Source organism: Astyanax mexicanus, chromosome 7 (genome assembly GCF_023375975.1).
Source record: "Astyanax mexicanus isolate ESR-SI-001 chromosome 7, AstMex3_surface, whole genome shotgun sequence".
Taxonomy (NCBI): Eukaryota; Metazoa; Chordata; class Actinopteri; order Characiformes; family Acestrorhamphidae; genus Astyanax; species Astyanax mexicanus.
In genome coordinates, this window is record NC_064414.1 from 44,571,959 (window position 1) to 44,589,471 (window position 17,513).

Genomic DNA, 17,513 nt, shown 5'->3' on the forward strand with positions numbered 1-17,513 from the left:
ATAGGTGTAAAAACCATATGCTAGTCATGCTACAACCATTAGTGAAAGAATGGATCACTCTCAGGAGCTCCAGCACTGTGGTGCAGTGATAGGACGACAGCTGTGCAACAAGTCCAGTCATGAAAATTCCTCACTACTAAATTTTCCACAGCCAACTGTCAGTGACATTATAACACAGTGTACATAGTGTGCAGAGGTTCCCTAAATTTCTAAAGTCATTTGCAATAGACCTCCAAACATAATGTGGCCTTCAGAACAGCTGATCAACAGTAGAGCATATGGAACTTGATTGAATAGGTTTTCATGGCCGAGCAGCTCCATCCAAGCCTTCCTAAGCTTAAGGCAAGCGAGTGGATACTTTTGCCAATGTAGTGTATGTACCATTTTTACTTTAACTGCTTCATAATCATTTTAATGCCGCACTGATTGTAATAGCATCATATCATTCCTATTCTGGGCTAGAATGCTGAGTGGGTAAATGGCTCTCTCTTTCCACATCACTCCTAATGTGATGATGGTCAGCACATGCGTCTGTTAGCTGATGTATCAGAGCTGCATGAGTGTGCTGGCTACCTAGTGATGCTGCCTCAGCAGCAGATGGAAAAGAAGGCAGTTGCTGACCTAACATGTATCGGAGGAGGCATGTGCTAGTCTTCACCTTTCTAGTGTTGGGGGCATTACTAGGGATAGGGTGGGTGGGGTAATTGGCCTTACTAATTGAAGAGGAAATGGTATACAATTAGAGACATAAAATGTATTTATTATGTGTAGGTGGTAACAGTGTTCTTTTTGCTTGGCTGTTTTCCTTATGGAGACAGGAAAAACACAAAATCTGATAATGTCTCTGCAGATTTGATGAAACCACTTCTGCTTACTGGAAACTGACCATTGTGTTATCTGGCTAGCCTGGTACCCACTATAAGACACAGGCTTCTACCCTCAGCAACCACTGAAAAGGTGATTTTTTATCAAGCATTATTCAAGATGCATTAGCGGTTTTCCATTGCACAAAACACACTTTAATCTTCTGAGAAGGAATTTAAAGCAACAGTGTTTTGCGAGGAATCTATGAAGAAGATCATCATCAGCACAGTTTCCTGTGTTTAAAGCACGTCCTTTTCTAGTAATGTTGTAATATGAGGCGAAACTTTGTTTATCTTCCAGATTTTGGAGACCATATCATAGGCACTGTATACAATACTGCTTATCAAATAAGGATGCAAGATAAAACTGCATAAGAATAAAATTGCAGTGTTAGTTATGAGAGAGTTCTGCAATCTGCAAGAAACAACCAAATTGGTAGATGCAAAGGAAAAACTGTAGTTAACCCTTGTGTGGTGTTCGGGTCTGTGGGACCCGTTTTCATTTTTCATCAAATGATACTAAAAACTCAAACTCATTGGCATTGGCTCATTTTTTTGTGAAAAACATATCAAAACACATTTTCGATAAACACACACTGTACCCCCCCCCTCCCTACACATTTATATTACATACAGTATGTTTGTCCAAGGGCTAATAAACATTGCTTTGTTTGTAAGTTTGAAACTAAACAATTTTTCTACTCATATCTTGAGTTTAATTCATTTTCTTTCACATTTTATTAAAAAACTATTAAAAAAAGAGTAGCACTTTTTGAAAGAAATGTGACATAAGAAAGACATAGTGAGAGAGAGAGCAAGCGTGCGAGAGAGAAAGAGAGAGAAAGCAAACATGCAGACACGTAACAAAAGGTAAAGGGCAAATATTAACCATGTAAGCTGTTTATATTGCTTGCAATTTAGGTGAAGCAAGCATGTGTAAAGCATTTTAATGTAAAATTGCTTAATTTTGCTGAATTAAATACAAGTAACAAAGTAAACGAGTAACAAAAATATGAACACCACACAAGGGTTAAACAGGCAGGCAAGTGATCAGAAAACCTGAAATTGCAAACACAGTACAGAATCCCTTAATAAGACACAAGTGTGGCAATATCTTGCAACTTGAGAGGGTGTTTTGTTACTTGCTGACTATATTCATGTTGTTGTATGATCTACTAAGGCCAGAGCTGATACACAGGGGTGTGATGAAGGAATATCACAAAGCTCTAATGCATTGTTAGACCTGTGTTGTGTTTTGTATAATACAGAATGCTGCATTAAACTACTGTACTTAAATATTTGCTTTTAATTATTTTTACTGAATTCATAAGTAAAAAACCCATTGACAGCTCCAATGGGCTTGACTGGGATCTAGATCATGTTGAAAGGTTTCTCCACTGAATGCAGATATGAAAATTAATTGAGAAAAAATCATCAAAAGAAGGATGATGCACAGCATTATTATTTAACAGAAAAAAAACAGCTGCAGCTGTTCACCTCCAACAGTAAATTCTAAATCTTCAGAACAGTTTCCAGTGTATAAAGCACTTAAAGACTTATTTCACAAAAACAGATAAGTGCTATGTTTAGAACATACTTTTATCTCCTTTTGCAAATCTTCTCTTCCTTCCTAATTCAGCATGATGCAATCTGATGCTGCGGTAAACTACTGCACAAACATCTTTGCTTTTTATTAATGTTACTGAATTTGTAAACTATTATTTGTAAATATTTTTATTTACCCGCTGATTTACTCATCCAGGTTGATGTATTTTCAGATTTAGCACATATACACTATATATAAAATATTGGGACACCTAAGAATTCATTGTTTGTAATGAAATCTATGGTATTAAAAAAAAAAGTTAATGCTGCTTTGGTTGAATCTGATAATTACAAGGGGTGCCCACAAACATTAGAATATATAGTGTCCCAGTAAATGAATCAGAAATACCAGCATTGGACATCATCATTGGCCCACAATTTCCGTACAGACAGTTTTTTTGCGCTCTATATTCTGAGCTCTTTATTCAGTGTAAAGCGTTCTCTGGCAGGGAAAAAGCACTATATATAAAATTGATGATATTGATGACGATGTGTTTATTAATCCTATATGAACATTAGGATTTAATGGACACATCCAGTATGTGTGAGTGTGTGTGGGCCAAGCTGAGAAAAGAGGAGGGGAATATAAAGAGAGAGGGAAGTGCTAGAGTGAGGGAGGAACCCTAGCACAGATTATCTGCAAAACACACACACAAACCTCCGCATACACACACTTCATTTTTTACATTCTTTTCTTTTCTCTAAAAATATTTGAGAGAGGTTTATACTTTGTATATTTGTATTTTATGTGTTCTTTTTTGCGTTTAGACATTTAAAAACACTCAAAGAACTGAGCTTTGGATTTTTTACCCAGATTTTTTCTTTTTTTGTGATTTTTTGTGAAGTTGTTGCTGTTAGTGGGGAAAGATGTGGAACTGTGTAACGGATTTCTTCACTTATGAGACAACAAAGTCTGTGGTGGTGAAGAGCTGGACCATTGGCATCATCAACCGAATCGTTCAGCTGCTGATCATTTCCTACTTTATCGGGTAAGGAGGAGTGCGAGCGTAAGTTGACAAACTTTTTTAAACATATTCGGGAAAATAATAAATATTTAAAATAGAATGTTTGGGAAAAACAGGCCTTTATACACAGTTAACACACTGGTAATACACTGTGGAGTGACGCCATAGAAGACCCATTTTTGGTTCCATTAAAGGACAAAATGAGTGTAAAGAATCTTTAAATGTGTTTAGAACTTTACTTCCACATTTTAAACCTTTAAGAGTTTATACACACACTGTATTCATTAAAATAATATTTTATTTAATTAAAAGTGTTTTGTCTGTAGCATTACTAACAAAAAACCTTTGTAATGTGTTTGAAACTGTTTTTAGAAAGGCTAACATACTTTACAAAAGGGTATATTTTTTAACAGTCCTTACAACAGTAATAAACCTTGTTAAATGGAATGTCTCAACTAATCATTAATTGACACTAGTTAAGATATTATTAAATATTATAACATTTTTACAGTCTCAAATCATTATTATTTACAACATTCTTAAGCATTTAAGTTAAGCAATCTTTATTAATGTATTAGTGTCAATTAATAATTAATTGAGACATTATATTTTGCAATGTTAATTACTCTCATAAGTACCATTATCTGTGACCCTCATTGTAAAGTGTTGCTGAGTATTATCCTGTAAGTAAAAATACCTTTTAGGTTAGGAGTGAGGGAACAAATTTGTTCATAATTACCAGAGGTAAAAAAAAAGTAATGAATTGCATTTACTCAAATTACTGGAATTGAGTAGATTTTATGAGTAATTTGTAATTTGTAAAGCAGTTTTTAAAATAAGTAATTTTACTTTTACTCAAGTACATTTTGACACAAGTAATCTACTTTGCTACATTGGAAAACTCCCCATAACTGAGTAAAAAATAAAATGCTGGGAAAAAAACTATTGTCTGAATTAAAAAAAAATAATAATTGGCGCGGATGCGCCGGTGCACGGATACTGCCCGAAAGGTCCAAATTATTATGTGAAATACTAGTTCATTAAAAACAATTTAATGTATGATTTGTTGTACTTTTTTACTTAAAATAATTAAAAGTAACTATGTAACTTTTACTCAAAGTACATTTTAAATTGAGTACTTTTTTACTTTTACTCGAGTATATTTTTAGATGGGTACTTTTACTTGAATAGAATTTTAGCAAAGTAAAGGTACTTTTATTTAATTACAATTTTTCTGTACTTTTTTCTCCTCTGATAATTACATTACTAAACTAATTTAATTCCCATTTTAATGTAATATATAAGGTTTAATCAAAGGAATAGGCAGTTTACACTGAAGAGGATATAATATAGGATATATAAGGATAATAAGGGATGGTAAGTTTCTATTTGATTGTAATTTGACAGCCAGTCACCAGGTTTTCCTTGTCCATGTCAGTGTATTCCTGAATAGAGAAACATTTTTATAAACTCATTTATTACTTTTTTGCCTCAGGCACAGAAATGTAACTGGATCTACTATATATACACACACTAAATCTAGTACTATAATGAACTGCTAAAAAGTGATTATTATTTCTTTAGTAAATTCCCATTAATAATTATTTAGAATCGTCATGCTGGCTCAAAGCATCTTTCAATTTTTTTTGTACATATTTCCATTAGCTTGCCTTAAACTGGACAGCATAAGCATAAAGGCATGTCAAATTTAGCACCATAACATCTAGATAGTGACTAGATACCAAAGGCAGATCCTTTTTTCCATTGACCAAAATTTTTGCTGCTGTTTACTACCCAGATGCATTCAATGGAAATAAAATGTAAAAAACAGAAATGTGAAAAAAGATTTTATTACAAGTAATTTTGGAGCATGTCTATTGTTTCTGTTGGTGTATTGTATCGTTGTGAAATTGTTACATTAAATTTTGTAGATTTAAATTAAATTTCTTTTGTCCAAAATTTGACAGTATGAATGTTTATGCCCAGTGCCTGACCCCCCCCCCCCTACAGTACGTGCCCTGCATGCCCCTCCCTAGTACTAATGATTTAAAGCTCAGATCAGTGTCCTGCAGAATGAGAATTGTGAGGGCTTAATTCTCGTCACATTTACACATTTTTTGTTTTTCTTCAGATAATGTTAAAGAAAGTTGACTTTACCTACTTTAGAAACATTTTACAGCTTTTTACCTGAAGAAACATTGCTTTTATCATTCAAAATCCTGATTTCACGAATGCTGAAGGGAATGCAGTGTTACTGGAGGCTTCCACTAAAGGCTTCAAACTGCCCTGGCAGGGACTCCTCATACAGAAGTCCTAATGAGAGCCAGTTTCATCATACTGATTTTGACTGCATTTGAGGAACTTTTAAAGTTCTTGAAATTTTTGACTGATTTCTTAAAGTTATTTTTTTCTTGACTTAATTGAGTATTTCTTGGATTAGAACATAACTTAAATAGAGTTATTCACTGTATAGCAACTCTACCTTCTTCACAACTTTACAACTGATGCTCTCAAACACGTTAAGCAGCAAGAAACTCAAGTAATTTACTCTTGACGAGTGTCCAGCCAAGATGTGCAAAGCAAGAGGTGCTTCTTTGAAGAATCTAAAATATAAAACATATTCTGGTTTGTCCTTTTTGTTTAACAATTAGTTCTATAGGATTTTCTTCTTAGTTTGGATGACTTCAGTATTAGTCTGCAATGCAGATTTTCTTTTTATATGGAAAAACATTACATTTGAGGCATGTCCAAATTTTCACTGGTACTGTACAGGGGTTGGACAATAAAAACTGAAACACTTGTCATTTTAGTGTGGGAGGTTTCATGGCTAAATTGGACCAGCCTGGTAGACAATCTTCATTAATTGCACATAGCATTAGTAAGAGCAGAGTGTGAAGGTTCAATTAGCAGGGTAAGAGCACAGTTCTGCTCTAAATATTGCAATGCACACAACATTATGGGTGACATACCAGAGTTCAAAAGAGGACAAATTGTTGGTCCACGTCTTGCTGGCTCATCTGTGACCAAGACAGCAAGTCTTTGTGATGTATCAAGAGCCACGGTATCCAGGGTAATGTCAGCATACCACCAAGAAGGACGAAGCACATCCAACAGGATTAACTGTGGATGCTGTAAGAGGAAGCTGTCTGAAAGGGATGTTCAGGTGCTAACCCGGATTGTATCCAAAAAACATAAAACCACGGCAGAATTCAATGTGCACCTCAACTCTCCTGTTTCCACCAGAACTGTCCGTCAGGAAAATAAATTATTGTGGTCTAAAACCAGGTGTTACAGTTTTATTGTCCAACCCCTGTATATCTCTAGCCTTAAACCTGCACCTTCTCACTCTCTCCTCTCAATCTTCTCTTCCCCAGGTGGGTGTTTTTATATGAAAAGGCTTATCAGGATAGAGACACTGCTATAGAGTCATCAGTGATGACTAAAGTGAAAGGATTCGGAGAGCATCATCACAAGATTATGGATGTTGCTGACTATGTTACCCCTACACAGGTAAATCCTGGCTCTGACCGAATTGTAAAAAAAAGAATTCTGACCTAATTTTAAGGGGAACTATAAACTCTCACAATGAATGAGCTGAATGTGAACCAGAATGCATTGTGAGTCGTGTTGTTTATCTACAGACAGTGGAATGAACTAGGACTGATTGCACTGTTCATACAAACAGTGATCGTTACGAGCCATTTGATGCTGCGAACTTCTACTGGTTTCCCATGTTTCTAAACAACACGACAGTCCAGAATTATCCAATGAACAGCACAGTACTTTAACTAACTCGTGTTTTGTGTGTACGGACCTTTAACTACAGCCAAGCCACTGTCATGTTTATGTGACTGGACCTGATGCACATTGATGATGAGGATTTCTACTGCTAACTAAATAATGTCTATTTATGAATTAATTTCAGTCACAGCTCTGCTTTAGCAATGTAGTGTTAGTATAACTCATTCTAAAACTGTAAAAACTCTATAATAATATTAATGCATTTATTATGTGTGTGTGTGTGTGTGTGTGTGTGTACTTTTCCAATAGGGGGCTTCAGTGTTCTGTATCATTACTAAACTCATCACCACAGAGAACCAGGTGCAGGGCAAGTGTCCTGAGGTTAGTCACTATTAGTTTTATGCTTAAGTGTGGTTTTAGTAAATGCATGGGTAACAATTTACAATAAGAACACATTAATTAACAGTATTTATGACAGTTTTAAATATTGATAAATAGTAAAATAGTGTCTGAACTAATTATTACTTTACACTAGTCAAGACATTGTTAAATATTACTAAATTGTAATGCTTAAGAATGTTGTAAATAACAATGTTATTATTGAGACATTAGTTAAAACATCTGTAATGATTAATAATGTCTTAAGTAGTATCAAGTAATAATTAGTTGTTGTAAAGTGTTACCAATACACGTCTATGCTATGTTTTAAAAACAAAATGTTGGGTGCCATTTACTTATTTGGAGACATGTTTAATATTTATTATACCACAGTTAGTTCAGACCCTGCAATGTGAGGTCTGAGAGGCGTTCTATGAGTGCTGTTATCAGCCGGTAATGCACTGTAACCGGAGCTCTCCATGTATTACTCCGCCACATACAGGTAACCTAGCAACAATGCAGCACTTACAAACCAAACAGCGCAGCTACGAACAGAGTAGAAATGGAACTATTTTAACTTGCGGAGTGTTTATAATCAAACAGATCATATTTTCTTGCCCTCTAACTCAAAATCTTTCAATAAACGGCGATAATGGAACTGTGGTATAATTGCAATAATACACTTGAGGTTCGTGCTATAACATGTAATATTGGTACTGCTGTGCTGATCTACAACCGCAGCACAGCAGTGCCAATATTACACATTATGGCACTTCCTTTCGTGTATTATTGCTAAATTATCTTTTATGTGTGTGCGTATGTTTCAGAGTGAGTCGAAGTTTAAATGTCAACATAATGATAACTGCACAAAATTGATGTCAAGGCCAGCTTCGAATGGTATGCTGATCAAATGGATGTAAATCCATACATTTACCTTTTGTTTTAAACACCATAATGAAAAACTATACACACAAATGTATCTCTCTAGTCGTCTACCCACCTCTAGTATTTTTTTTGTACTTTGTTTAACTTTAGTTGAAGAAAAGTATTAAGTGATTGTGTGTGTGTGATTCATGTGCATGTTCCTGTTAGGTTTGTTGACTGGAAAATGTGTACAGCAATTTAACAGCAGTACTTCTGAGAAGTACTGTGAGATCAGAGGCTGGTGCCCGGCAGAGATAGATGATATCCCAATGTGAGTATGTTGGCGAATGTGATTTGTTTTTATAATACAAAGAAATACAAAGAAAGTGTGTTTGTTGACCACTGAAGTTGCATCTCGATCTTTGTAGTCTATGTAATGCCATTTTAGGAATTCTGGGTGCAAAGTAATTTAAACGTAATTTCCTAAAATTGCTTTTATAGCACCCTCTAGTAAACATTATTTCAAAAATTCCACTAGATATTCTGGGTTATAAGGATTTTATTGAGGTTGAGTAAATTTTGTTACAGTTGTCTGCAAAAAAAATCCCATTTCCCCACCACAAAAAATAACTTACAAATAAGGTTAATAAATAATAATAATAAAAATAAAAAAATAAAACATAGGACACAACAGCACAGATCCTATTCATCTCTTCCTAGACCCAGAACTCGTATCATGGGTGTGATACTGACTACAAGTAATGCACACCTTCAAAGGTGTACATATATGTTTTTGTTCCTCTTTATTATCATGTTGTGTTTTTTGAGCAGCTGTTTAAATGGCCTAGTTGTTCTGGATTATAAGATATATAAGAAAAAAATAATACAGTGACAGATTTCCTTTTCTCCTTCTTCTTTCCCAGTAAACCCATGATGGAGGTGGAGAACTTCACCATATTTATTAAAAACAGCATTCGCTTTCCCCGCTTCAACTTCACAAAGTGAGAGCACAGGAAAGAGAGAATAACCTCATTTTTAATAATGTTTGTGGGTAAAATGTACAGGTTGAAATGATAATCTGTTCTCTTTTTCTTCTATTCTCAATTTTCCGTCTCTCTCACAGAGGAAACTTCTTGCCCACCATCAACAGCAGCTACATAAAGAAGTGCAATTTTGACGATAAGAAAAATACCTACTGTCCAATCTTCAAAGTGGGAGATGTGGTCCGGTTAGCCCACCAGAATTTCACTGCGCTCGTCAACAAAGTCAGACATTTTTCTCTTCTCTGTTTTTGTCTGTATTCCAGACCTGTGTTAAATAGATTTTTTTGTAATATTTCTGTAAAAAAAAAAAACTTTTTTTTCAGTCATGATAAATGGACCAATATGAATGCTCCTCAATAAATAATGGGTTTGGTGCTACACCAACAAAAATGATAATTGGTAACCATAACAACTGGGAGAAAAGACTTAATATAAAGCCACTGATTAAACATTCATTTCAGTTCAATTCAGTTTTTTTTACAATTAGTAAAATAGAAAATGTAGAACAAAATTACTAAAATGTAATCTCCTGAGCTTTCAACAGGCCATATATTATAGCCCTCCATGCAAAAACCTGGAAACTCCAAAATAGCACCTTTACAAGAGAAGGAATAAACTGCTTTCAGCGGAAGTCTTTGGAGCATTACAAAGCTGCCAGATTCCAAATATGTCAAAAAGTGGCAAATGGCAAAAATACAGATACAAGGATTTGTTCATACTCAAACCTAGGCTCATAAACAATACTAAGGCTATATATTGGTAAAAACTTGACAATACAGTGTGTATCACAAAATTGTCAATATTGCAATACAGTAAACAAGTCAATTAAATTAAATTAAAAAAAAGAAAATCACAGTATTCAAAAACAAACAAAACAAAAACACGCACCATCATCTTTTTAAAATCTGAAAAACAGAAAGAGAATAAAAAAGAAATTAAATGAAAACTGTACTTTTCGTATATTATAACAATGGAATCTAACAACTAGAGTACAACAACACTGCCCCCTACTGATCAGGATTGAAACACAACACTAGATATTTTCTTATAACCCTATAATAAAATAAGCATTTCACCGAAATTATTTGTATTTCATTTATGGTTTACATGCTTCTTCAGTATTTATGTTTTACAGCACATTGACTCTCAGTCTCTCTGTTTTTTTCAGGGCGGAGTGATCGGCATAAAGATATCCTGGGTTTGTGATCTGGATAAATCAGAGGACGAGTGTAAGCCAGCGTATTCATTCACTCGTCTGGATGCAATGTCTGAGAAAAGCAGTGTATCACCTGGTTACAACTTCAGGTGCTGATCTTTCACCCCTCAAATGAAAATCTTTCTTAGTTTTAGTTTTATAATTATTACAGAAAAAAAAATCATAAGTGCGTTGTTCTAATATAAATACTCTATATTTGATCTGTTATTTTATAAGATATACGCATATTTTACTGAACATTTATCGTAAAATTATTTTACAGATCAGGTTGAGGACTATGAGAGCATCCTATTAAAGGTTTAATTACTTTGTCTGTTTTAAGGTTTGCTAAGTATTTCATGGGACAGGATGGGACAGAGTACCGCACTCTACTGAAGGCCTACGGCATCAGATTCGATGTCATAGTCAACGGAGATGTGAGTTTTATCTGTGTGCTAAAATTCTGTCCTATCTCTCTTGGGGTTCTGGCACACTTACACAGCTTCTGCTCTCTTTACAGGCAGGGAAATTCAGTATGATCCCAACTCTGATCAATATGGTGGCAGCTTTCACTTCTGTGGGTGTGGTAAGAGTTGCATTTTTACCATCTGTTATCACCAATTAAACAACTCACACAAGAATACTTTGCTATACTGTGAGATATTAGCATGAGAGGGCTACAATTGCACAAGGTCAACGGCTGAATAAACGTAAAAGCACTGTGCTGTTAAGATACAAACGGGCCAAAGTCAGAGAGCACCTGGCTCTTAAAGGAAACTGGCACACTGGTTTATTTTAGGTTACACGCAAAACACACCCATGATAGGGCCCTCTGTCCTATCCTTTTAACGCCTGCCTAAACTCCAGCTCCTTTCCTTCAGTCTCCTCCCAACAATCAGAAGCTAATGGAATTTTACAAACTAGCAAAACAAAATTTAACTTTATTATTTTGATTATACCACAGTGCTGATTGTCCTGAGAATCAGCCAGATGAATTAAGACTCCATGGGTCAGTTTAACTCGTAGGTGTTAACGGTTTTCTGAAGCAACATCTTCACAGATGCTTCCTCTTGAGGTGCTTTAAGCAAGTTAACTGTCTAAATCAGTGCTCTGCAGTGCAGCCATAGATCTACATCATTTGTTAGGGAATCATTTGTCTTTGATGGGTTGTCATTGCTGCATGCTTCCAGTGCTTGTTAGGACATCATTACAGCATATATGAGTTTAATCTTTTAGCAGTTTCCTGGTCATTGGTAGGTCAAAGGCAAGTTAGGTAGATCATTTTTCACTTTTGGACGTATTGTCACTCACAGAATGTCTCACAGCCAATTAAGGTAACTGTTCAGAAGTTAAGTTAAGTTCAGAACTGACATTTTATTGATGTTGATGATGTGTTTGGCCCCCTTAGCCTGTATTTTGGAGGGTAGTTGGCAGAAAGTGCAGTAAGAATTATCTGTATTCTGTGCATCAATCACGGTAGATGATTTAAATCAGATGTTTTTGGTTTTAGGGGGCAGTTCTTTGTGATATAATCCTTCTGAATTTCCTGAAAGGAGCTGACCAGTACAAGGCAAAGAAATTTGAAGAGGTATGATATGAAACATGCATTGTATGCACAAAAAAATGTATGTATTTTATAGATTTTATTAAAATTTGTACATTGTTTCTATTACTGCTAAAATGTATATTTTTGCTACACATATGTTGAAGAAAAAACAAACCACAGCTGCTACTACATTAAAATTAAGCAATAATATCTAAGCAGTGAAAACAAAAATAGATCACATGTGACTTGAAATTTCCAAAGAGAAAGGCAGACACTCTATTGATAAAAAAATGCTAAGGCTAAGTTTATTTAGTGACCTAATGTTACATTCCTAGTCCTGCACAGCTTGTACAAGTTTCAGCGAGACAGTAATTAGAATAAACTGATACCAAGTGTGATAAGTGATGCTGATCATGTAAAAATGATCCTGAACTTACATTTTATGGGCCCTCCCTAAAAGCTGCTGTGCCGATTGGCAGTAGGGAAGTGTGACTCTGCCACCACTACTCCAAAAGTTTGTAGAAGAAGCTCTGTCATGTAATATTTTAATATTTTGTATCACCTTGTATTTCTTGCTTGTATTGTTTTAGGTGTCAGATGCACACATTGAAAAGTCCGGATCCTATTCCAGCTCGATGTACCGGATGAGAAATCAGAGTCAGTTGTCAATCAGACCTGAGGACAAGTTCTCTAATGACTCTGGGACCTTTTCCATTGTGCAGTATGGTTAACAGCAGACATCATGTATCTCAGTATTGAAACACACTGTAAATATCTGTAACTTATCAGACTCTACTACTGAGTTAACATCTCAATATTTCATGGTCAGATGTAATATCTGCCTGCATGGTCGTTTGAGGCCTACAGCAATAGAAGCCTAGAGAAAGCTCAGTCCTTGACAAAGTAGCTCTGTAATTAGACTTGCATGTTCACATTTAGCCCATTATTTTGTCAGTTAAGTAGTTCATGTGTATATAATAATAGAACTTGAATAATGTTTAAGCCGAGAAGGAGATTATTTCTAAACAAATTAAGTTGAAATATGATTATAAATACTGAATTGAATGGTCAGTTTAACTTCAGTAGATCTTGTAGTTTAATTGCATGTGTTGAACTGAATTAGCACATTTCTTGGGATTTTTTATTTTTGTTTTTATTTGTCTGCTGAGAGATGCTAAACATAAGAGCAAAACTTCAATAGCTTTTTTAACAGAGCACTGATGGTGGAAGATGTCAAATTACCAAGTGTAATACAGTAAATTAAGAAATTGTAAGTGATTTATTTTAAAGGAGGATGTATAATATGTGTTCTCATATTTGTTAGAGCATAGCAATACACAAAATCAGCAATTCATTTTAAGTAAACAGAAATCTAACATGTAATTTGCTGTACTTCACTTCATGAACAAGCATATTGTCACCGTCACACAACTTTCCGATCTCAAAAGTGGCAACTTTGCAGGAGAAGGAAAAATACTACTAAGTTTTAAATAAAAGTCAGTGTAAAAAGATATACTGGACCAAATAATGTCAATAATTGGAAAAAAACACACAAAAAAAGAAAAGTTTTTCATGATAGTGACAATATGCCAAACATATGTTATATAAACAGGAAATACCATTTATCATTACAAACAAATGACACGTATAATGAAATTATGAAATGTATGTATTATAAATATTTATTCTGTAGAGTATTCCAAAAATAATAAAATTCGTTCATGATCTATTTATTGTAAACTGTGTATTTATTAGAGAGGATGTTGTATATAAATACATAATATGCAGAATACAGTGATGCATATGTAGTATACAGTTTTGGGTAAAAAATTTAGTTAGGGAGGTTATTTTGTGTTTGAAAAATGAACAGCAATTTAATCATCCACATTTAACAGGATGGCCATATATTTGCTGACTGTTTGAAGCAGCTGTGATTGGCTGGGCAGTGTTAGTGGAGCTAAAATGAACGTTGTGATTGGCTCAGTTCATCAGTAGTCAACATTTTATTAAAAGGGCTCAGCTGTCCCATATTCCCAGTTGCTGTTCCTTTTCCCCATTTCTCCACCTAGTAGGAGTAGGAAAGGAGGAGTAGAGAAGGAGTAGCAAAAGTTTCTGGAAGCAGCATGTGTGTCCGGCTGCTCTCTTTTTCCCCTCTTTTAACCCATTTCTGTCTTTTTTCCATTATCTTAGTTTCTAATTAAAATAAACAAAGTTGGTCTCCAGAAAATAGTCGTTTCCTTTTCCTGAATATTTGTCATTCAGTTGTACAATACAAACCAAGTGCCTGTGGTTTAAGTCCCTTTTTCCCTTTAGCTTGTTTTAGCGTCTTTATTCTTGATTTCACGCTTTTTTCTTTACTCTTTGTCTAGAAAGAAGGGGTGTCTGGCCATTTTTACTTCACCTTAGATAAACTTTTCACACTACTGCAAGCACAACTCAAGATTTATTAATTTATTTTGTCCCTGTTGTAACTCTGTCTGCACTTGAGTCCACCCTGGAGGAGGTTTCTATTAGGGAATCAAAATAAACGTGACAAAATTTAAGAGATAATTCTCATCCTCTGTAAGGATTGTTGAAAACTGCTCATCCCTAAATGATGCAAAGTAAGTGACTGTATAAATATTCAGTTAAGTTATTGATCTAATTCAGCTGAGGTTCAGGCAGTTGGTGTAAGTAACCTCACAGTTTGTAATGCGGAGATCAGCTGAGTGTAATGAATATAATGTCTCAAGTAATTGTAGTATAAAGACTGTCTGGACATCAGTCACTCATTAAACAATATTTCTGGAACCGAATACACCATGTAGACAAAAGAACACTGCAGAAAGCTCTGAGAAAAATATTATTGATTAATATCAGTCAAGGGATGAATAGAAAAAAAAATATCACCAAAAAAGTCACCAAATCACCTGGTGTTTAGATAAATTCAGCATTATGAAATGTAAGAAATATTGCACACATGTAAATTACTGTCCATTAAAACAAAAGTTAATTATTCTATACATAATATTTAAGAAAAAATATTTAATGCGTCAGTTATTAAAACTTGATTTGGTTAATTAGCTAGTATGGAACAGACACACTCACAAGAAAATATCCAAAACAGTATATTTTTGCTTCCCAGTGAAAAAAACAGCAACTTTACAGGAGTGAGACAAAACCTTTCTAACTTTCAATTGAAGTCAATGAAAAATTATTTCTATTGGCCTATTCATCAACAAATGTAAGGAATAGTGTAAGGAAAAGTTTTTGTATTCAAATTATGTAGTTAACTAAAAATCAATAAAAAATTAGATTTATTTTTTTATTGAACAGCGACAATACGACAAGTGTGAAAGTACAAACACAGAGAAGAAAATGTACTCTTCTGAGTTTCCACAGATGTGCAGAAGGGCAACAATATCAAATAATCAATGACACTAACAGAGGAGGAAACTGGTCTGAAACCCTACTTAGATAACAATCTTCTCTTCTCAGTAGATTAAGATAAATTTTTTCACTGAAAAACAGCTATCTTGATTAATGCTTAGTGGAAACATAAGCAGATGCATGAAATTGGGACCACAGGCTGCAGAAGTGGTTTCAGATATGGAAGAGACTTTATCAGAAACTTTGTAGTTTATTTAGTGATGTCTAGCATGCTGTTTGTGCTGGGACTAAATGTACTGTCACACAGAGCCTAAGAACATTATTTATTTATTATTGGATGTTCCTCCTTTTTTACAAGAAGAAAAAACTTAATTTATAAGATCCCAGACTCATTTCTTAATATTAATACCAAGTTTAAAATTGAAAAAGATAAATTCAGTGAGCAGTTCATTCATGTTTGTTTCTTATTGCAGATACATGACTGTAAATATTTTAAGGTTAAATCCTGATGCAACACAAATTACAACAATAGTTTCATAACTTTTGTATTTTAACACTTCTAGAAATAAACAACTAGTTAAATGGAAAGCAAGTGTGTATGTGTGTGTGTGTGTGTGTGGTCAATTACAGTCTGTAAATAAACTCAGACAAACATCTAAACAATATAGAGAATTATTCTACTTAGGTATAAAAAAAACCAGAAACAATAGGATCTTTATTTCTGGCACCCAAGTTCAGAAAGGAGTTTTCCACAATTTGAATGGTAAAAATGTTTGAAACAGAGTTGTCAACACATAAATACACGTTTTAATCGAGCTTGTTTTGTCTTCAGCACTAGCAGAGCACTCCTACATTCTGTAAATAAGGTAAGATTAACAAACGCAGATTTACACATTGTACTGTAGTTGTAAAGTTTAGTTGGATTGCATTTGGTGGAAGGGTGGCTGTCGTGATGGTGTGTCCATTAAAACACAGGAGGATAAACAGACTTCAACTGATGCAGTTTATTCTCAGAGTCACAGCATATTTCACGATGAGGCAGAGCAGGTGTATGAATGGACAGTTAATGCATGGCTGAGGAAAGGATGGATTGAGGAAGGAAGATGATGTACGGAGACATAGGGTGAATGGAGAGATTATACAGGATGGTTGTATCTACAGGATGGATACACAGGATGGATGGTTTTATCTACAAATAAACAAATACAAGGATCAGTAAAACAATACAAATAGTGCAACAAAAGAAACAAACCAAGTGAGCAAACAATAAACCCAATCACAATCAAATTGGACAAGTTAACATAAATGAATTAAATAATAAATCAGAAAACCTACACAAACACACATCCATTGGAAGCTCAGTCCACAATCCAAAAGAGGTTCAAATCCTCAGACCATGCCAAACAAAGAAATAATAAAATGGCCGACAGTGCCATTTTAACTTCTAAGCCCCGCCTTATCCTGCTGCAAAGAATTATGGTCTATGTAGTTTACCTGCTCCCAGGGAATTTCCAACAGTAGTGATGCTTTCAGGATGTTCAGTATATGTCACTTATTGACTTCATATGATAAAGTGATGGACAGAGTGCTGTAAGGGTGACAAATACACCATACACTCTTTTGGGTACAATACATATATTTTTAAAGTAAAAACAGATTACATGGTACAAAGTAATGTCAGTTAAATAAAAATATCCTCCTGAGACCCAGGCAGAAACTTTACCTTTCTGCTCTACTGTCTGGCCCACCTCCACTTCATCTCCTGATAGCTTTAACTCTGTCTTCTGCCTCCTAAAGTAATGTTACTAAAATTTCCTTTCTTTTACTCGTTTTATTCTAGTGAATTAGTTCTGCATGAGGGGGCGGTCCTCTCTCACAGTTGTGATTGGTCGGGCTGCTAACAGACGTGTTGTCATTAGCTGTTCTGTGGTCGGTCACTCGAAG

The 17,513-nt window shown here is 34.7% G+C and overlaps 1 protein-coding gene and 1 long non-coding RNA gene across 2 annotated transcripts; one reads left to right on the plus strand and one right to left on the minus strand.

Moving 5' to 3' along the window:
* The first annotated feature begins 2,971 nt into the window (after positions 1–2,971).
* LOC103030692 (P2X purinoceptor 3) lies at positions 2,972–13,929 on the plus strand. The gene is made up of 12 exons (XM_022684921.2): positions 2,972–3,457; positions 6,808–6,943; positions 7,484–7,555; positions 8,380–8,449; positions 8,645–8,747; positions 9,340–9,417; positions 9,540–9,681; positions 10,628–10,764; positions 10,998–11,091; positions 11,175–11,240; positions 12,165–12,242; positions 12,791–13,929. The coding sequence occupies exons 1-12, from the start codon at positions 3,336–3,338 to the stop codon at positions 12,929–12,931; spliced, it is 1,239 nt and encodes a 412-aa protein (XP_022540642.1). The 5' UTR covers positions 2,972–3,335; the 3' UTR covers positions 12,932–13,929.
* A 2,629-nt stretch (positions 13,930–16,558) lies between these two features.
* Positions 16,559–17,466, minus strand: LOC111196001 (uncharacterized). Its single transcript, XR_002651940.2, has 2 exons — positions 16,905–17,466; positions 16,559–16,758 (listed from the first exon to the last, which is right to left on the minus strand). It is a non-coding gene; the product is annotated as an uncharacterized LOC111196001 (long non-coding RNA).
* Between the last annotated feature and the right edge of the window lie 47 nt (positions 17,467–17,513).